The sequence below is a fragment of the Zeugodacus cucurbitae genome, chromosome 6, assembly GCF_028554725.1.
Source record: "Zeugodacus cucurbitae isolate PBARC_wt_2022May chromosome 6, idZeuCucr1.2, whole genome shotgun sequence".
In the NCBI taxonomy this organism is placed as follows: Eukaryota; Metazoa; Arthropoda; class Insecta; order Diptera; family Tephritidae; genus Zeugodacus; species Zeugodacus cucurbitae.
In genome coordinates, this window is record NC_071671.1 from 71,061,480 (window position 1) to 71,082,110 (window position 20,631).

Genomic DNA, 20,631 nt, shown 5'->3' on the forward strand with positions numbered 1-20,631 from the left:
GCTGAGGTTGAAGAATAAGAGTAGCAAAAAGTATACAACCTAAAACGAATAGAGGGCTTAAGTGACTGAGATGACTTAGCTTGGGCTAAGTTGGCACTCGGAAAGTCTGCGGTTGAAACAGACTCAACGAGCCCAGTGTATTGAATTAAATCTCCTAAGTATGTTTATCTCTTCCATTGCATGTAAATCATGTTGCTCCCTTTCATATTGCACATGATAAGCGGGCACAGATACTCGCAGAGCTCAATGCAACAATGCAAATTGGTGCTGACAATGCAGCACTCGATGTCTGTAGGCTCACGGCCTGCACTCGCTAATGCACCCAAATATTTATATACGAGTATGTACTAATATTTTACCGTTATGCATTAGTGCTTCACATCAGTGCTCGGCTTGGCGGAATGCGTGAATGCAAAGCAATCTCTTTTACCGCTGAAGAATTCTGCTGATTGGTTGGGATTTTCAGCCCATTCCCATTCCATAAAATCGATATGACCGTGTGAGCCCATGTTTTGTTGCAAATGTGGGAGAAGAATGCATCAAATTTTTGTGGAAAATGAAACTTTAATGGAATGCACACGCTGCAATAATGTCGGCTTTGCTGGTTATGCACACAGCGTGAGCGTGTACGATGAATTTTCTGTGTGCGAGGGAAATGGAAAAACAAAATGAAACAAAATAACGGCATAAACGCAACTATGCACCACAAGTAGCTTGTAATGAAAGTACGCGCGGCTGTTGATATTAAAATGGCTGTTCCCGGTGAGGTATGAATGCACTTTTTACGTGGATCGTATTTAAATTTGTGGTCTCTGGGGTATCTAGTAACATCGTATTCAGTTTCTGAAAATAAAACCAATATATTGCCAAAAAACCGAAAATCAATGGTTATACACAATTTGACGACTCGAAGGTCAAAGGTCAAGTGTATATTTTTGGGCTTGGATCTGTATTATACTACCACATTACATAGAGGCAGATAGCACAATAAATGTAGTTTTTATAATCGCTTTCTGTCAAAGCTCTATAAGTTTTACGGTAAATTCTGCGGTCCCTTGCTTTTCCCCCGTTTCAGAAATCTTTCTATGGTCTTGATTAAGTATCTAAGTGCACATAAATTTATGTCAAGATAGTAGAAGTCAATTTCCAAACGAGTTTGGATTTTCATTTCACTCTTAATACCAGTGTTTGCTTTGTCAGCTCAAGAGTTATCGCCGATTGCGCATCAGTGCGGTGTTGCTGTGATGCTGCATTAATTAAAACATCGCTGCATAGAAATCGATAAATATTTACTCAACCACCACACACACACAGCTACACACTTTGCTATCTATATGTTTGTATGTATGTTTTAGAAACTATAATAGATATTTAGATAGGTGTGTATATGGATGGGTGTGTGTATGCAAGATGTGTGTTAGTCCTTTTCATTTGAGGCATTGAATGCACATGCCACGTGCTGCATGAGCATTTTGCAAGCGCGCGCTTAACGGTTTTTATTTATTTACCGGGATTTCACGCTCGTTTACTTCTGATGGTGTTCTTCTTCTTCCTCGCTACCACCGCACACCCCATTTTTTTTTTTTGCCTAATCCACAGCATTCGTTGGCCCGTGTGCCAAATGGCAAACAGGAGTGACCTACTTTCGCAGAAACTATTGAGAAAGATGCAGTTGTGGGACACCAATCGCTTGCAGGCAAACTCACTCACACAAGCACACACACACACACAACTCTATGCTCAGTGAGGGGAAATACATGAAGATAGAAAATAATATTGATAACAACAAAATAGCGTAAATAACTGGTGTTGATGGCACCGCAATGCTCGGTAATTGCTATGGAAAATGGATAATGAAAATATTGCTTTTTTATGGTCGCGCCTCCGCGCCCAACTTCGCGTTGCGCTCAAAAACTGACACAGGCATATTCATACACATAGGTATTCGGTTGAAACTTTTCATTAGTCAATCAATAAAAAAAAAAATAATCTCACTAATTTGTAATGCAATACTTTTTGGGTTTGATACTTCGATTCTTCACCGTTCCTTTTAGTAGAAACTTGTACTGGTTATGAAGATATATCGAATTTGTAAACTATTATCCAATATATGTATAGACTTTCCTGCAGGGACTTGTATGCATTTGCATAACTTCCCACTTACGAATCGGAATTTATTTTGCAGATACAAACGTTGTGCCGTTATGTGTAATAATAAAAAAAGTTGTCTAGTTGGGCTTCCCGTTCAGACCAGTTGATTTTCTTACTGGGCATTTGAATATATAGCACCTGTATACGAGTATATAAATACTATGTATATGTTTAATTTTTTGCACAAATAAGAGAAATATGCATCAATCAGTTGCAATTTATTGACCACAAAATATTTATTCAACTGTAGTACGAGTAATTAAATTACATATTTATTATTTGAAAAATTCCATGGCAGCATTAATTGATAAATACTTAACGCGATTCAACATATAAAAGTGCTGATTTACAACGTTGAGTAATTTGAGAGAGCTAGGCAGGTTTGAATTCATCAATTTGGCATAGAAAACTTACTTACCAAATATAATTAATTTTTATCTAAATAGAGTAGTCAGAGGCTCAGTGGGCTGATAGAATTATTTGTTTATCATTTGGATCTGGATTTTATTTTAAGATTTAAGAACAATGTAGATATTTTCTACAATAAAACACGAAAAATCATCAAGTTGATCTAACCTCAGAATTAGGGATGCAAACGATGTATCGATGTTTTTGAAACAGCGATGTTTTCGTCAAAAAGCGTCGATGTTAGCCATCGATGTCTCGAATCTAAAAACATCGATGCATCGATGTCACTTTCAACGATGTTTTATGTCGATGTTTTATATCAAAAATTGACTTCACACCTTCACACTTTTTCGGGTATTAACTCGAAACCATCTATTTGGATGTGCTTTATTACATTGAAATTCGATGTTTGTAAAATACGGAGAATTCGTTAAGGGAATGTGCGCTTGGACAATACTGCGGTTACTTTTATGATTTATTTATACAATTTACATAATTCTGGCGTAGGCTACTGCGTTTGATCATACATTCAAATTCCTTCATTTTAAAGATGCTATGGCTAAAAGAACCAGCATTAACAACACCAACAATGTCAGCCTTGAAATCCAACGCAGAATCACTCTTGCCAACAGGTGCTACTTTGGACTGAGTAGGCAATTGAAAAGCAAAGTCCTCTCTCGACGAACCAAAATCAAACTCTATAAGTCGCTCATTATTCCCGTCCTGATGTATGGCGCTGAAGCGAGGACGATGACAACATCCGATGAGACGACTCTTGGGGTTTTCGAGAGAAAGGTTTTGCGCAAGATTTATGGTCCTCTAAACATTGGCAACGGCGAATACCGCCGTCCACCAAAAGGTGAAATGTAAGCTGTCAAATTTATCTACACTTACAGGGACGGAAGGTTGAAGAGAAAAGTTTGGGTTGATATGAATACTGTGTTTCCGGAGTTGTATAAATAGGCTTATTAATATTTACACATTGTGGCCACTTCAGTACCGAGTAAACGACCGTTTTCTAAACCCAGGGCAACTATCACGCAAAAGTAAAATCGAAAAGAATTGACAGTGAAAAAACTTTTCACTTCGTTGTTTTTAAATTCTGTTATTTATTGAGAAACTTTAACAGACATATAATGCTAAGTGAAATAAAATGTATCAACCTAAGACGTACTACATTTCATTTATTTATGCTTCTGACTAAATTTAAAATAAGTTAAAAATGTTCAAAAATACATCGATGTTTCGATGTTTTAATGGCCGATGTTTTTGATTTCGATGGGTTTTGGCGAACCATCGATGTTTGCATCCCTAATTAATTTAATAATTCGATTGTGGAGCAAGTCTTCTATACGGTTGCGAAATATGGAATTCTAATGGTTAAATTTCCCCCAAACCGATGTCTTCACAACATTTGTCGCATTTTCTGGCCTGTTAATGTCTTTAACATGGACTTATAGTAACGCACAAACCAAACAACCCTGTAGGCCGAAATTTTGAAAAGAAGAAGAAAGATGAAGCTGGCTCGGTCTTGTTCTGAGACAAGTTTCATATCGACTAGAATCTACAAGGTAACCGAAAGAAAGACCGACCCGCTCTAACCTCGAGAAGAAATTTGGACATCGAAATATCTTAGGTTCCAAATTTTAAGAGGCTAACACAAGATGGAAATCAATGGAGGACTCTCATTGTGGCCCTTTGCTACCCCGCAATGTCATAGGATATATTATAGAGATATATAGAAGGACGATTCTTGATGCTCAAAAAATGGAACTATCACTATATAATTATTTGATTGGATTTGTTTTTAATGCAATATACTATATATGTATATCCCCAGTTTCCGGTCGTGAGTTGAAATTGTGATATTTCTCAAAATTATACAAAAGTCAGAGGAACGTAGGAAGTGGTAGTCAACGAAATATACGTACTGAAGGGCCTTGACATTGTGTTTCAGACTGTTGGTAATGACAAATCACTATCACAATTTGAGCTTAAGTGAAAGCGTTGCTAGTCCAGGATCACAAAAAATATAAAAGAAATTTAGTGTTAATTTATAGGTTTCAATTTAATTGACTTCATAATGCAAAAAACCTTCTCAAATTGCCGGACTATTTAGCACCTTCTCTTACACACACTACTCTCACTCAGCAATGGCTTACCACATGTATGTCAATGCCACCGAACGGTGCGCCGGATTCTTTCATTTACTAATTCCGAGAAGTCGACAAATCGCTTTACTTCAAACGTGTGCCAAAATATGATTTGAACATTTACATATGCCCGAAAGCTCGTACGCATACCAACAAGTACTTGTATAGATACACAAAGCCAGCGGCATGCAAATATTTATTAACCGTAAAACAACTAAAAGCAACGTCAAAACGAAAATGCGAACGAGCAAAACAAGAGCAGAAGAAGATGAAGAAGAATCCTGCTGTCGACGCACTTAAAAGAGACATCGATTTTAAGAAATTTTACTTTTACATTTTTGGTGTTTTTGTGGTGTTTCTATCGTTGATTTGATTTTCTTCTACATTTTCTCAAGCTGTTTAACTAATAACTGTATCCGCTCGACGGCAGCATCCTACCCCAAACTCATGACCTACCCGCAAAACCCCACAAACTGCTTGTAAATATGTATGTATGTATGTGTGAGTGTAAGTGTGTGTGTATTTGTGTGTTTGGGTTGCCTGTCCGCGCATACAAATGCCCGCGCCACCATTTCTGAGGTTGTTGCTATTTCCTCGCCATTATTTTCCCTGTTGTCATTGCTACTTTACGTAGTTTACGTGCGTCTGCACTTGTTTGCTGCCTGCCAGTTGTTGTTATTTTGACTGTGTGTCGATGTGTTTGTGTGACTGTGTGTAAAAACAACGAAAAGTCGCCGCGAAGCCCAAGAAAAAAGCGTTAAAGTAGCAAATCTACGCTGCGTCCTCAACAAAAGGAGGCGCGCGAATAATGTAATGTCTCACATTGCCAAACACTGCATACACACACACATACATACATAAAAACATACGAACATACATACATATATGTGTATGTATGTAGAGCACATCCAGTTCTGAGGTAGGTTCAGGTTCCAATACTCTACATTGGCCAATATGCTTGTAGTTGTGCGAACCGTTGGACTTCAAGGTGAGGTAGTAGTCACCTCTGGCATACACATACACACATCAACTCTAAGATATGCCGTTAGAAAGTTTAGAACAGCAAAAGCATCTACAAAACACATACATACAGACATGCTTACATGCATACATACATACATACGTACGTTTGTTCGTATTTTATTTCGGCACCGTTCGTGCGACTCCTGCTGTTGTTGCTGCTGCTGCCCCTGCGCGCGCTCTTCAGCTGCACTGTTCGCTTTTCCTTCGTTCTTATCTTCGGCTCCTCTAATGCTATTAGCGGCGCTCGAACTGCTGGAGCTGCAGCGACTGAGGGTCGTTGTTGGCGGTTGTCAATTGTCTGTTGTCAGTTGTTGTTGTTGTTGCTGTTGCTGTTGCTGCCAGTGGTTGTGTGGCTTGCTGCGCACACTATCGCCTGGCGCCTGGCGCGACAGGTTCACACTGTGTGAAGGTATTCGCTTTACACAACTTCAGCGCTGCTGCCGCGGCTGCTGCTGCTGCCACAAAGCGAGTCGCTGCGTGTGCGTGCGTGTCAGTGAGGTTTAAGTATTTATGCCGGCACAGCGCGTGCAATGGGACTTAAGGCCCGTGCTGGGACACCCCACTTCACTTGTCAGTTTGGCTGTGTGTTGCGTTGGCGTTGGCGCTGATTGCTGGTATGGAATTTCAGCAGGCTATTTAGACCTGTATTTGCATGGACTTCTTTCTTTCTATTTGTGTGATTGTGTGTGCGCGTCGGAGCGTGTTATCCTGCCGGACGTTTTCGTTCGTAAACACATAAATATATCGAGGACAAATAGTACTTGTTCGCCTACAAATGCGACCAAAATTATCGCTTCAAAATTATTTCTTTGTCAATTTCACAATTTTATGTTTATTTATTTTTTCAAAATTTCAAATTGGGTTTTGGGAACCAATTACACCTGTGGAAGCAATGCTGGGGCATAGTACCAACATTATTTATGCTTGAAAATCGTTAATTATTGTTTTTTTTGCATTTATTTGAAATTATCCCTTTTGGTAATTTGTGCTTCACTGTTTTACAAATATATTATGGTTCTATTTGCCAGGTTTGTTGATTTTGGCTGCTTGTTTGCTCCCGCATACACAAAGTGGTATTTTTAGCTCAAAAGATTGTGGTTACTTTTCATGAAATCGTACGCACGCAGACACTCTCCTGCGCCCTTGTAACCCCTTTACCATCGCTTAAAGTACACTTTTAATTTCAGGCGAAGCGTTTACTTAATTTGCAATCGGAATTTCTGGGAATTTGCGCCCTTAATACAAACTTATAATTTCTCCGTTATAGTTTCTCAGTTATCCGCAAATACATATGTATATAAATTTTTGCATTTATAAATAGCTTACAAATATTTGAAATTCTTATCATAAATTATTGTCACCGTTGCAACTCAGCTACTTTTTCTTTTTTTTTACATTTTACTTAAATTATTTTTTTTTTTATTTTGTTTTTTTGTGTTTAAATTGACTTTTGTTCATTTGTTGCAAATGTTCAAATTCAAAATTATTGTCGAAATTTCCAACAAATTCATTTCACTTGCAAATTCCGTGTGATATTCACCGTCGTTTCACTATTCAATATTCAGTCTCGCACATCAATTAGTTTTCAAAGTGCGGTGATTTCGATCGCAAACTAATTACAACCAATTTTCGAAATGCTCGCTTGAAAAGAGATCCCTTCAAGTTATGCTCCTTTATTTCGTTCCAGTTGCCGTTCAACAGCCATTGCCGCCAATTTCTTGAGCCCTGGTATTATTTCAAAACTTTCCAAAGCTGCTGCCATGATTTAACTCTACTCGCTCACATACACACGCACACGCGCAGCTGTGTGTGTGTGTGTGTTCACACCCTTTCGAAGCCTTCTTATAATAGAGAAATTCTGAAGTTGTTAACTTCAATTAGAATTAGCGAAATTCCTCTGTGACTCGACACTATGTACACTGGCAGCTTGCAGCTGTGCTTCCACAATAATTACAACTGTTCTTTTTACGTTTGACTTGTATTGTAGTAACGGTAGTAAGTAGTAGTATTCGTAGTAATACTAGTGTGTGAGTAGTATTGCACCAACAGCAAAAAAATTCAATAAAACAGTTTTGACAAAAGCAAAGCTACAGCTATGGATGCTGCTTTGGGACGCGAACGAGCCGTGCACGTGTTTGGGCTACGACGTCTACGACAACCGCCTACGCACTGCAACTGATTTCACGTTGTCGTTGTAGTTTTTACCATTTAACAGTTGCCTAGATAGAACAACCGTTGCTCATTTGTCCTGCAAGCGGCTGCTATCAGTCGCTTTCAACGCACTCGCATAACATTGCCGTGGTGAGTTGAGTTTCGCCGCAACCGTTAGCTCTTGAAGTGCTCTCTTACATGGGGGGCGTCCGGTTGTATGTATGCTTAGCAACAGAACATTGGAGTACAGGACCAGTCCAGTTGTAGAACTTTGGACCAGTTCAACCTGGTTTTGTAGTATTTCATATCTTCATTCGTCTACATTAATGTTGTTGCCTTCAAAAGGCCTATTGGGAGGTTATAACGCCAAAAGATTTAAGTGCCTAATAAACCTCTCAAGGAGCAAACTGAGGGTATTGGTGGGTATATACACGGGCCACTGCAAGCTCAGGAACCACCTTAATAATCTGGACTTGGTCTCGTCGCGGACATGTCGCTTCTGTGACATGGAGGACGAAACTCCCCTACACATTCTATTGGATTGTATAGCGCTTCACAGAAGCAGGAGCAAAATTTTAGGATATACCATTCCAACAGAGGAGCGTATCGTCTCCCTTAGTCCTAGTACCATCCTGGAATTTTTCAGGGTACTGGGTCTAATGGAGTCGCTGTAGACTTGGGGAGGGCACAATAGACCACTGGTGTGGGTGCTTTCCTCAATATCTTATATATCTATCTATGCCAGCGCTTCTTCCAATCGTCGAAACACTTCTCAAATTCTCACACGAAGCCATTTCTGTATTGTTTTTGGCCAATAATTCACGAACAAGCAACGAAGCGTGGAGCAAATACGTCTAAACTTAGCACCTGCTACAGACAAAGTAAGAAATGAATAGAGCTCAAAAGTGTATCGTACTTCAGAGACATGTATATCAATAAAATAAAAAAAATTATACTTTCCAAACCCTTGAAAATTTAAATTTTATAAATTCATCTCGAAAGGTGTTTGAAACACCATTAAACTCTTCCAATCCAAACCAGATTGTGCAGGAACGGACCTCAGAAATTAATAAAATGGAATCAAAACATTAATCTTATCGTCAATAGGTACTCTAGATAAACTTGTTTTTCGAAAATGCTGACACTTGACAACAAAAGAGCTGAGAGTTCTTGTAAGTTGAGTTACGTTTGTATTTAGGTATGTTCGTAGGCAAAAAATCAATTGTAATGAACCCGCAGGCGAATCTGGGAGAGCTATGTAGAGCGAGGTAGTAAAAAAATCCACTGTAAACTGTTTATTCACCACACTCTCTTGAAGTGAAAGCGAAAGGTTTGACGATTCGGTTATTGTTGTACTTGCGAGTAAGTGTTTGTTGTGACGACTTCGTATGCAAGAACAGGCACATACATAGCTGTGTACATATCTCGGTTGGTTGGTTGGTTGGTTGGTGTTGTTGCACGTTAGCCAGGTGACAGTAAATGTCGTTACATTACAGCTGCTCAGCTTTGCCAATGATCTATTACAGACGCTACTTAACTGCCGAGGTTGGCTGACTGGCGCTGGTAACACACGGCAACCGAGCCGAATTGCCGAATCGAAGCGAACGCGTCCGAAACTGTGCACTTCCTAGCACTTACTACATGAACACAAACACACATGTGTGTGTGTGTGTGTGTGTGATTATGCTGCTGCTAGGCAAAAAACGAGACTCATGCAGTACTGTCGTCCCGATTAGCAATGCGATGGCCAGAGGCAGCTACAAGTTGCAAGTTTATTGCCAAGCAGTGACAATAAGCATTTAGTATATATTTGCAAATGTATTTGTGTTGGTATGTATGTACAGTGTCAACGGCAAAACAACAACACTTGCAACATTTCTGACACATTGCTATGCGTGAGTCTGTACGTGTGAGTGTGGATGTTCTTGTATAGAGATGGTAGTAGGAGCAGCAGCAACAGCAGACACTGCCACAACAGTGACAATAACAATAACCTCGTCTTCAGCCAGGAGCTGGTCATAACGTACACTTGCCACAGTGCATACATACATACATATGTACTTATGTATGTAGATGGTAGGCTCCGGGCGCTTGGTGCCATTGTTGTTACTTTTTCTGGGCTTTACGTTTGCTCTGCCAAACCCCACTATTTTATTTTTGTTCAATTCACTTTTTTATTGCTTCAAACTCTTTTAAGGCATCACTTGCATAACACATAGTTTGGTAGATACATACATACTTTGATACATATGTACATATACAATATTGGTGGGAACATGAGTGTGCAGAGATTTGTTTTATATCCTTCGTACACAAATTTACATTAAATGAGAAAAAATACAAGGTAAACACTGATTTATAATGCTGTGTTTTGAAGTCTACGGAACGCCGCTTTTCTTGGTCCCCATACAGGAAAGCATTATCCAGCTTCTGTGGAGCTTTCTTTTACCATAATTTCATTCTGATTGGGAACAGCTTTTCAACTGATGGAAATTGAAATTGAAATTTCGTCGAATTTATTTCCAATAATTAAACAAACTGTTTCAACTAGACGTATGAGTAACGGCGACAAAGACGCTCATGTTCCTCATACGATATGACAAACAACAGTGACAGTAAACCGTAGTTAGAGAATCGGGTTTAAACAGCACAGATTAAATTACTTTTAGTGCTTCTTGAAACTTTTACAGATTTCACCAAACAGCTTGCATCGAAAATTAAAATTTAAGATTTTCAATAAGTGAATGACAATACAGTATTTATTGTTGAAGTGCTGTTAAGCGTTATTTACATACTTTATCTAAATTTAAAATATTAAATTTTTTTAAATTTTCTTTTAATTTTAATTTCTTCAAAAATTTCAATTCAAGCGATTTAATATTTTGACTATGTTTTTTTTTTTAATATATTTTTATTAAATAAAATTCACTTACAGTTTTAAAACCGAAATAAAGTTATTTATTATTATTTTATTACAGCCACTTATTAGCACAGTACTAACGGCTTTCATTTGAAGTATTAGATCACCGCGTTAAAGTCAAACAAACTTTACACTCAAACCGTTAATTGCTGAAATTGAATTTCCACTAGTTGACTGCGATGGGAGAATAATTCACTTGGCTTGCTAAATGGTTAATGAAAGTAGAGCCATGGTTGATTAAGCAGCAAAACCGCCAGTAAGTACGTTAACTAATATACTTATGTATGAGATTATATGGTTAATTTATATATACGTTCTTGTGTATATTCAGTGTTCTTTGGCATGACTAATGGAAATGAAGGAGCATGCGAAAATGTAAACAAAGCTGAATTCTTCGCACAAATTTTTGTTTTGTTTTGATTTTTTTCAAAAGTATTTACAAATATTGGTGTTTTGTGTTTGAGTACTCTGCAATTCAGAAGGAACACAAAGTTGAGCAATAAAATTACGTCAGATGAGTTGCTGGGAAATCACAATTAGTTTCTGCAAGTCAACAAAAGTCATACAATCACTCAAAAACACACACATACACCTACAAAACCGAAGTAACTCACACCGCTCAGGCGTTTTGCACTCATAATTTCGTCCTTTTGAAGTCCACCAACATGTTTGTAACCATTTTAGTGAGCATGTGTTAAGTGCGTGTGTCAAATTAACAACCACTCATATTTCATAGAATTTTTCAACAAGCGAAATTGAAAGTAGTCAACAAACTTCAATAAGCCAACACGGCAGAATGACTTAATGGGGATTTCCTGAAATTTATATTAAGCAACGACGCAGCGATGTGCTCTCCATTGTTGGTGCGGCAGTTTGCATACTTCACATTCAAATAAACATGTAAACACACAAAAGAAGAAAAAACAGAACGACAAAGGTGAACATGGGAAACGTTCAGCCAAACAACTAGCAGAAATGCAGACGCCAAATATTTTTTTTATTATATTAAATTTGATTCACGACCGATTAGACAAAAGGTAAGGGAGTTGAAAGTTTAGTAAAGCTCATGCATTGACTTTTGACTTTTTAGTAAATATGTTTTTATTTTTTTCAAAATAAGAAATCCAATATCACAATATCAACATTGGTATGATCATGTCACATTTAAGGACGTAACAATAGTTAGATTAGTATGCACTATACATAATCACAATGTGCTTAATAATATTATTAATATATGGGAAACTCCTTATCTATTCTGTAATGCCAAGCGTAAAGGCCGCCAACAATATCGCGTATCGAATGTGATGGATACTTGTTGCACATGTGTTGTACGGCTATTTGGGAGTCATTGCCTCTACGGCAAACAACAACGATCGGTAGTTTTTCATCAGCTAATTCATTAGGAAATCGTTCTATAAATTTATTGTCCAATATTTCCTTCATAGGTACATTAACCGCCGAAGGAAGGCGGCAAATCTCGAACTCGTTTTGTGGTCTGACATCAATTAGAAGATGAGGTTGCGATCGCAAATCGATATATTGAAGCACGTCTATACGTTCCTCTGATGGAATCAGTTGTATCGTTTGATTGTCGTCAGAAGCGTGCATGCTGCAGAAATGTTCATAGTCGATTAGTTGGGTAATCATCGGATTCTCTGAGCATACTTTGCAATCGCTACTTCTACGACGTAACTTTATATTTCTAAAGACGCCATTCATACCATCGAAGATCAGTAGTCTACCGGCAAGTGTTTCACCCACACCTGTGGCCACTTTAATTGCTTCCAATGCCTGCATCGAACCAATAATTCCAGTGATGGCGCCCATTACACCACCGTCTCCGCAGTTTGTTACAGCATGTGGAGGTGGTGGTACAGGGAAGAGGCATCTATAACATGGGCATGTATCACCGTAGTGGTAAACAGTTAGTTGTCCATCGAATTGCAAAGCACTGCCTGACACCAGCGGCTTATTTAGAAGTACACATGCATCGTTGAGCAAGTAGCGTGTCACAACATTATCTGTGCAATCTAAAATCACATCATACTGCTTAATAATGTCGAGTGCGATATTACTGTTCAACATTACTTTGTGCAATTCAATTTCACAGTTAGGATTAATTTGTTCCAAAGCACGTTTCGCTGATTCCACTTTCGGCAAACCAATAGTGCGCTCGGTGTGCAATGTTTGCCGATGTAGATTACTCCGATCAACAGTATCGTAGTCAACCAAACCCAGGCGACCACTTCCCGCAGCAACGAGGTATTGCGATGCCGGACAACCTAGCCCACCCATGCCTACAATAAGGAAGGAGGAGTTTCTAAGTTTTGTTTGTGCATTAACTCCAAACCCAGGAAGTATCAGTTGACGGCTGTAACGTTCTATTTCATCATTTGTTAAATCGTTAACACGAGGTGTAGAAATACTATCAGCCGGTTCTTTGTTGGTTGTATTATCAGCTACCTTTGCAAGTTGAGCAGCTTGCAAATCCTGAAGTTGTCGAGTTTTATCCGCCAACTGTAGATGGAGGCTGCGAATCTCTTCACTTAAATTTTTCATTTCTAATGCAACATTTACTGGATCAGTTGCCATTTTATAGCATAAACACTATTTAAAACGTCTCGCAAAGCACTTGATCGAACTTTATTATTGATAAAGCAAACCTGAACAAAAACATTTGCTGTTCAGACGAATATAGTTGCCATATTTTAATTTTCGAATCAGCGAATAAATAATAATGAATTACTAAATTATAGAATTTGTGTAAAAATCATTAACAAGTCAACAGGATAAAAATAAAAAAAACTTGAATTCGTTTTAAACAATATATTTATGCCCACATTTAAACTTCATATGATCTCATAGTCAGCTATCGGTTAAATCGATGGAAAATTATTAGAGAGCGCTACCAGCAAGTCATGGGTGTTCGAAACTCCAACAAATATGCATCCCTGATATATTCGCAGCGTGAGAAGGCAAATGTCAAAATAGCAAAATGACGAATGTCAATCACAAAACAAACGTCAGATTTTTCTCTAGAACTAGAGGACATAATAATTGACATTTGACACAAGCAAAGCGGTTTGTCTATAATTTTTCAATACTATTTGGTGTTTTGTTTAATTGCTAGCGATATTTTCCGAATATTAAAAAAAATATACATATATAGTGAAATAAGTTCCCATCATTTTTGATATAATATATTAAAAAATACATACAACTCATCGAAAAAGTGTATATAAGAAAACTTGTACGAATCGTGTGTAATATTCCGCAGCGTTCGAAATGGAGAACATTAAGTCAAATTTTGATAAAATAATGGAGAAATTCAATGATAGTATAACACATTCGGCGCCTAAAAAACTTAGTTTCGAATATTTAACTGATTCCTTCAATGATTCCGGCACTTGTGAGTAAATATATATAATAAGCATTATGATTGTTACTATATAGAGTTCGTTACAGTACCCAAGAAACGACGCCACGAAAATACAAATCTCAGTTGTGACGATAGCAACGGCTCTGTAAGCAGCATTCCATCTAGTCCTTGGGAAACACGTAGAATTAAAGCTGATTTAATTGAAGCCAAGTCACGAGTATGATTGCTTAACATTACCAATATAACTTTCAATAATATCGTATTGTTTTAATTTTTATTTTAATAGATTTCTAAGTTAAAGATAGAAATTGAGCGGCAACACAAGCTAAGGGCAGAAGTAGAGACGCTTTATGAAAGTAAAGTGACTGAATTGAAGAAACAGTGTGACTTTTCCGCAAATAAAGTCCAAGACGTCGAAAAGCATTTGCAAGTTGTGCGTAAACGTGAACAGGGTGCCAAACAAGAGCTTTTGCGAACTCATCGGGAGCTAACACAACTAAAACATCGCTTTGAGGAAGAATTGCATAAACTTCAACGGGCTAAACTAGAAATAGAAGATCATTCGCGGCAAATGCAAAATAGCTTGGAGAATGAATTAAGTGAATACCGCCGCCATACAGATAAACTAGAAATGGTAAATATAATAAATTATTCATTCAATTAAAAAAAAAAAAAACAAAAACGAAATATAATTTTAGGAATTGCAATTAGTAACCGATGAAATGGCCAATTTAAAAAGCGTACTTAATGAGTACAAACAGCATGCATCGTCTTACGAAGCTCTCAAAATGGAACATGAAAAGGAGCAGCAAGAACTGGAAGTGGCCAATTCACGCATTAAAGAACTAGAGTACCAAATAGCGTCCTATGAAGATTGGAATGAAATAACAAAGGTAATAACATAATATTGATTTGAAATGATATATATATATATTTTTTTATGTTAGAAATCACAAACTCGTTTACTGAGTATACCAGACATGGATAAAGAGTTGGAACGTTTACGCACAAATAACAAAAACTTGCAGGAATTACTTGGTAACAAATTATTATTAGAGGAACAAGTACATGATTTAAAGAAGCGATTGGCACGTGAGGAGGGTGGCCGCAATGAAGCCGTGTCTCTACAAGTAAAGCTCTCACATATGGAACAGGAACTTAAAGACTGGATCAAAGTTGCACAAGACCATTGTCTGCCTAATATGTTGGTCAGCCCGATGGCTCTGCGTTCACGAATTGAGCAATTGCTACAAAACGACATAATCATGATAAGTGAAAAGCGCAACACACAATCTGAAACTAAGTCCATCAAATCCGAGTTATTAGATTATAAACAGGTATATAACAACGCTTTTAAAATAATTATTCCGTTAAAACCAATACCAATGCAACGTATTTTGTACATGTAGAAATGTGAAATTTATGTAAAGAACATAGAAGAACTCAACGTAGCGCTGAAAAGACATAAAAATTTCAAGGAACGCATACAGCGCAAACTATTGATGGTTTCTAAAGAACGTGACTGTTATAAGCAACTGCTGGAAAATTTCGAAAAGGATCTCACATGTAAGAATCATGCTAAATATAAGCGCTTCAATGATAAGAATAAAATGAAATCCTTTCTATTTTTCCAGTCTCCAATATCAATCATGGTACAGATGGAGGTACTGGTGATGTACAGCTGCGTTCAAGATTGGACATGCTGGAGAAGACTTTAGTGGGCTACAAAGATATGTGCAGTAATTTGGAGAAAGAGTTGACCAACGCAAAACAACTACCCGTTGCCGATCAGTCTATTGAAAATGTCATCAGTACAGAATCCTATGAGCATACAAAGAAAGAATTAGACACGATGAGATTGGAAAATGAGCGTTTGAGACGTCGCAAAGAGGAATTGGAATTAGAACTGGAGCATCGTTGCTTGAAAGGTGACTTCAATGTGGGCAAATACAAAGTAGTACATTTGGCGCAAAATCCCGCCGCCGAGGCATACGAAAACTCCAATAATTTGATTGAAAAATTACAAGCGGAGGTATGTACATACTAGCATATAAAGAATAACATTTGATTATCGGCACTTATTTTCATAATTACAAATTTAGATCGAACGCCTGAAGCGGCGCAATAAGAAATTAGAAGAAGACAACGAAGTCACACAGGCGCGCATGAATGAGACCACAAACATGACCATGAATATCAAGGAAATCAATCAAATGCGCGCCGAACTTGAAGCTACGAATTCTAAAATGAAGAAGATGAAAGAGTGCTACAAGTCCGCAAGTATGGAATTCCGGGAGGTCTGTTATTTACTCTTTGGCTATCGTATCGATCGCTTGGGATTGAACACAAATTATAAGTGAGTGAACGAAACTTTGCTTTCAATTTGAACGATTTCTTTTTTTTTAAATTATAAATGAAGAATCATTTTATAAACCACATTTGTATTTTCTTACATTTTAGATTATCCAGCATGTATGCAGATAGCCCTGATGATTATCTCAACTTCCGTTTGAATGAGTCGAATCATGCCTTGGACATGCTTGAGACCCCCTATTCGATTACCCTCAAACCACTTATAGAGAGCCAATTGGTGGGAAATAAATCCTTGCCGGCATTTTTGAGTGCGCTAACGCTCGAACTATTCCAACGCTCCACCATGACTATGTCGTAAAGCGCATGCGATTGAACTCTAATCACTATAATAATATCAACTCGCAACAGTCCACAGTCTAACACACGAAAGAGTCAAATTTGATAAGGCGTCGAAACACCGATGATCCAGATCCCGTATAATTACATACATACGTACATATATATACAATTATTTTCTGCAATTTATTTTTGCTATGTAATGCATCTTATATGTATTTAATAATAATAAGCTGTTTGGCCAAAGTCAAGCTAAATGCCCGTGTGCAAACATGAAATTCGGTTTTCAAAGCAAATCATATTTTTGGGCTGGTTTATCTCGGCGAGGTAATCTAACTTTGCCTTGCTTGTATCAAGTATTTACGCACTGAAACACAAATATTAGTGACTTATTACTTATACGAAAGTAACAACAACAGTGAATACTAAATAACGAGTTTTAAATAATTTCCGAGGCAAACACATTTGAGCACATTACATTCCCAGTTTCATTTGGGGCGCGTATGTATAAACAATCCGAAACACACATTTCCTCTTTTTATCGCGCAAAACAAAAATTCCGTTAACAGATAAAAAAAAAATGTTTAAAAATAGATATTCGCACGTCATCGGCAGCCAAAAACGAAAAAAAACAAGAAGCTGTGTGTACTTTAACAAAGAATTCTTAAAAAATCTGTTTGCTTAGTGACTGCATGTTATTTACTTACACAAGATCATCATTCAAATTCAATTATGTTTGCGCAATCAGTCAGTTGGCAAATTTTTTTTGTGGAGCGGAAAAACAACACAAATTCCTCTAGTTCATTGTTTATCTGCTTTTCTGCAATGATAAGAACGTGTCGCGAATTCGAAGAATTTTATTGAGCGCGTTTTGGACCGGCGGCGGCTAACAAAGTAGCAAGCATACTAATAGTTAAGGGACGATCTCGCACAGCCTCTTTATTTCGGCAGCACTTTTGTGTTCGCCTTCGCTTCGTCATTCAATTCTTATGTGCGACATTGTTGTCCACACTAGCTCAAAGGAAAAGCACAATAACAAAATAATAACAGAGCGACATAAAATAAAATAAAAGAATTGAGTTTACTGAGTCTTAAACGAGCAACCAACAGAAGGCGTGTGCCATTTACAATCGATTTATATACGTACCCTTGTTTCTATATACAAACATACATCCATACAAGAGTAGAACTAATCTACATTCATATGTATGTATGTTTATGCTCATGCATGGGTGCACGTATGATATATGATTTTGTGATTTACTTACTAACTCACTGCAAAGCCGTAGCAAACATGGGGAGTGTGAAATGATAAGTAAATTCAGTAAAAAGTCCACATTTCCGAAAATTTTATACTCTTTACTAGAGAGATTAGTTTATATTAATATTATTTAAACGTTAAATATAATTGATAAAGATGTGGCAGCGTCGTAGTGCACTAAACAGCCAATATCTTTGCAACCTGCTCCGGAGTTTTACTAAAAACTGCGTCTGGGTTCTCAAAACCGTTGGCCGGATCATGCACGCGTTCGTAGATCTGCTTGTATATGGCCACGATTACGTTGAAAGCTCGCTTTTGTACCGCATTACGATGTGCACTGGACATCAGCAACTGCACTTGCGGAAGCAGCAGCATGTCTGGCATTTCCAAGAAGGCATCCATTTTGTTCATGAATATTTTCAAGAGGTTTGCCTCGATCTTTGTTTGATTATTCTGTAGTATCGTGTAGATGGGTCCCAAATTTAAGTTTGCCACCAGCGATGATGCCTGTTCGGAAATGAGTGTGTCTATTTGAGCATCTGACTGTGCTTGCAGACGCTCTACACGTTCATCCATGTATTCATAGACGGCGAGCGAGCTTTGCATGTGGTAAAGACAATTTAATAGGTATACAGCCATGTCGGTTGTGGGTAAGTGTGAGGCAGACTCTTGGACGGACTGCAGCAAGGGATCGATCACGCAGGATACAATCTTCGTAATATCTGTTTGCCGACCGTCAACCATGGTTGCTACCGATAGTATTTCTTTGAGCATATTTAACAGGCGTCCCACACTCACCGGTGGTACTAGATCTCGCTGAGGTGGTTCAATGCCCAAGCTAGCACTAGCTGGTCTTTGTAAAATGCTACGCACTTGATTAGAGAGGGAATTCAAATATATCTCCTCACTAGTTTTTTGCAAATCAATTAGCGTTTGCTCAAGTGCTCCACCTTTAACAACCTAAATGAACATTAATTACAAATATTACAAATTATAATTATGAGCTATAAAATTGAACCTGTTTGATAATTTGCTGGTAAAATCTTAGCAGGTTGGATATAGCAAACAAAACGATAGTGTCCTTTTCTGATGTCAGTATTGTTTCAACACGCACTTTCAAGGGGTGACAGACACCATCAGCTATGTAGGCCAGGGCAGTTTGCGTTTGCTCCGACAAATCTGCAGTTAGTGGAAGAAATATTTAATGTAATATCATCAATATGCTGGATGTGCAATGATCATTACCATTTTTATCACATTTTTTTAGGAGCATCGATAAATTTTCTTTTTCGTTTGGTATAGCCTGATGCAACCAGGCAAACATGTCGCCTATATATCGCTTGGGATCATGGGCATGCAATTCAATAGGCTTTAGACTACCATTGGCTCCGCCTTCAGTCAAAGCTTCGATGAATAGTCGAACCAGTACCGCTCTCCGAACAATAGCGTATTCATCAATTACATACCTAAATAATAAAAAATGTGGTTCATTTGACTATTGAAGCTATAATGCCTATACTGTACATACTTGAAAAGAACTGGTCGATCTTGAAGTCGGCTCATAGCCTCAACGACTAAAGAACCGATTTCATTATTTTCCAAATTTCGACAGTGATTTTGTGTCCATCGATATAGGCGTTCAAAGGCGCCTTCTTGATGCAACGTCATCTCTTCCATTATTTCTAAAGCAGCGGTTTGATAGCCACATTGCATTAGTGCGCGGCAATCGGCATGAATACTCTGTACACGATTAAGAACGGTGAAAAATTCAGGCACGATTTGTGCATCTTTTGTAGTGCCATATAAAATTTGATGTTCGGGCACTGTTAGTTGGAAGCGCGCTAGAAAAGCTTCCGCAATTTGTTGATCCACTTGAAGACGTTCACGTTCAGTTTGCAATGAATTAGTTTGACTAATTAAGTCATGTGTCAAAGCTTTAGAAGATTCCAAATTACATTTCATAGTCTGAACTGATATTGCCATAGCGTCTAAGTCTTCGCATACCGTATCAAGTGTATTCTTAACTTCCCGAAAAGCTTGGAGGAAACTCTCATTTATACCAACAGTGCGACGCTCAATTTCACTGCGAAGATTTCGCCTATTTTGCAAGGTGTTTTCAACGAAGAAATTCGAAAGATTACTCAGAGCATCCAAAGTATCCTGTTGACGAAAAATTACACACATATACATATAATGGTCCTAGAAAATAAAACTTACTTACTTTATCAGTTTCCAACCTTGTTTCAAGTATTTTATTTACACGTTTTTGTATTCTATCCTCATTATGAGAATCTTCAACTGAAGTAATCATTCTTTTCGATATACGTTGAATATTTCCTAAAAACAAATAATTAATAGTTAAGAAATGCAACGTCAATAAATTAAAAACTTTTCTCACGGTACCTGTTATAACAGCTGTTATTGGTTTTGACATTTAACTATGTACATACATGTAGCCATATCTAAACTAAAGTCAAAACAAAGTGCAAGATACAATTTTCAACACACAATGTTAACATATTTAAAATTTCTA

General features: G+C 37.7%; 4 protein-coding genes across 8 annotated transcripts in view; 1 reads left to right on the top strand and 3 right to left on the bottom strand.

Annotated features, from left to right (window-relative positions):
* Positions 1–18,022, bottom strand: part of LOC105221274 (uncharacterized) — a 41,506-nt gene extending 23,484 nt beyond the window's left edge. For 3 of the 5 annotated variants that reach the window (XM_054234567.1, XM_011198096.3, XM_029037680.2), the window contains exon 1: positions 17,545–18,022. The gene's annotated coding sequence lies outside the window, so the exon portion shown is untranslated. Of the gene's footprint in view, positions 1–5,839; positions 8,820–17,544 lie in introns of those variants that run through there. The other 2 variants (XM_054234568.1, XM_029037681.2) reach the window with 2 other exon arrangements.
* LOC105221273 (adenylyltransferase and sulfurtransferase MOCS3-2) lies at positions 11,883–13,510 on the bottom strand. The gene has a single exon (XM_011198094.3). The coding sequence runs from the start codon at positions 13,399–13,401 to the stop codon at positions 12,037–12,039; it is 1,365 nt and encodes a 454-aa protein (XP_011196396.2). The 5' UTR covers positions 13,402–13,510; the 3' UTR covers positions 11,883–12,036.
* LOC105221272 (mitotic spindle assembly checkpoint protein MAD1) lies at positions 13,856–17,083 on the top strand. The gene is made up of 9 exons (XM_011198093.3): positions 13,856–14,218; positions 14,275–14,405; positions 14,475–14,822; positions 14,887–15,081; positions 15,136–15,525; positions 15,598–15,754; positions 15,823–16,220; positions 16,291–16,544; positions 16,649–17,083. The coding sequence occupies exons 1-9, from the start codon at positions 14,095–14,097 to the stop codon at positions 16,857–16,859; spliced, it is 2,208 nt and encodes a 735-aa protein (XP_011196395.2). The 5' UTR covers positions 13,856–14,094; the 3' UTR covers positions 16,860–17,083.
* A 153-nt stretch (positions 18,023–18,175) lies between the features above and the next one.
* Positions 18,176–20,547, bottom strand: LOC105221275 (conserved oligomeric Golgi complex subunit 6). The gene is made up of 6 exons (XM_011198097.3): positions 20,502–20,547; positions 20,320–20,435; positions 19,627–20,258; positions 19,344–19,564; positions 19,117–19,277; positions 18,176–19,058 (listed from the first exon to the last, which is right to left on the bottom strand). Exons 1-6 carry the CDS (start codon positions 20,530–20,532, stop codon positions 18,276–18,278), a joined length of 1,944 nt encoding a protein of 647 aa, XP_011196399.2. The 5' UTR covers positions 20,533–20,547; the 3' UTR covers positions 18,176–18,275.
* Positions 20,548–20,631: the final 84 nt, after the last annotated feature.

Bases quoted from the DNA above. Each gene is read 5' to 3' on its own strand.
- LOC105221273 (XM_011198094.3), bottom strand. From the start codon at position 13,401: ATGGCAACTGATCCAGTAAATGTTGCATTAGAAATGAAAAATTTAAGT.
- LOC105221272 (XM_011198093.3), top strand. From the start codon at position 14,095: ATGGAGAACATTAAGTCAAATTTTGATAAAATAATGGAGAAATTCAAT. The intron at 15,755-15,822 runs GTAAGAATCATG...CTATTTTTCCAG, and splicing joins TTTCGAAAAGGATCTCACAT to TCTCCAATATCAATCATGGT. The intron at 16,545-16,648 runs GTGAGTGAACGA...CTTACATTTTAG, and splicing joins GGATTGAACACAAATTATAA to ATTATCCAGCATGTATGCAG.
- LOC105221275 (XM_011198097.3), bottom strand. From the start codon at position 20,532: ATGTCAAAACCAATAACAGCTGTTATAACAG. The intron at 20,436-20,501 runs GTACCGTGAGAA...ATTTGTTTTTAG, and splicing joins AATAACAGCTGTTATAACAG to GAAATATTCAACGTATATCG. The intron at 19,565-19,626 runs GTATGTACAGTA...TTTATTATTTAG, and splicing joins GATCGACCAGTTCTTTTCAA to GTATGTAATTGATGAATACG.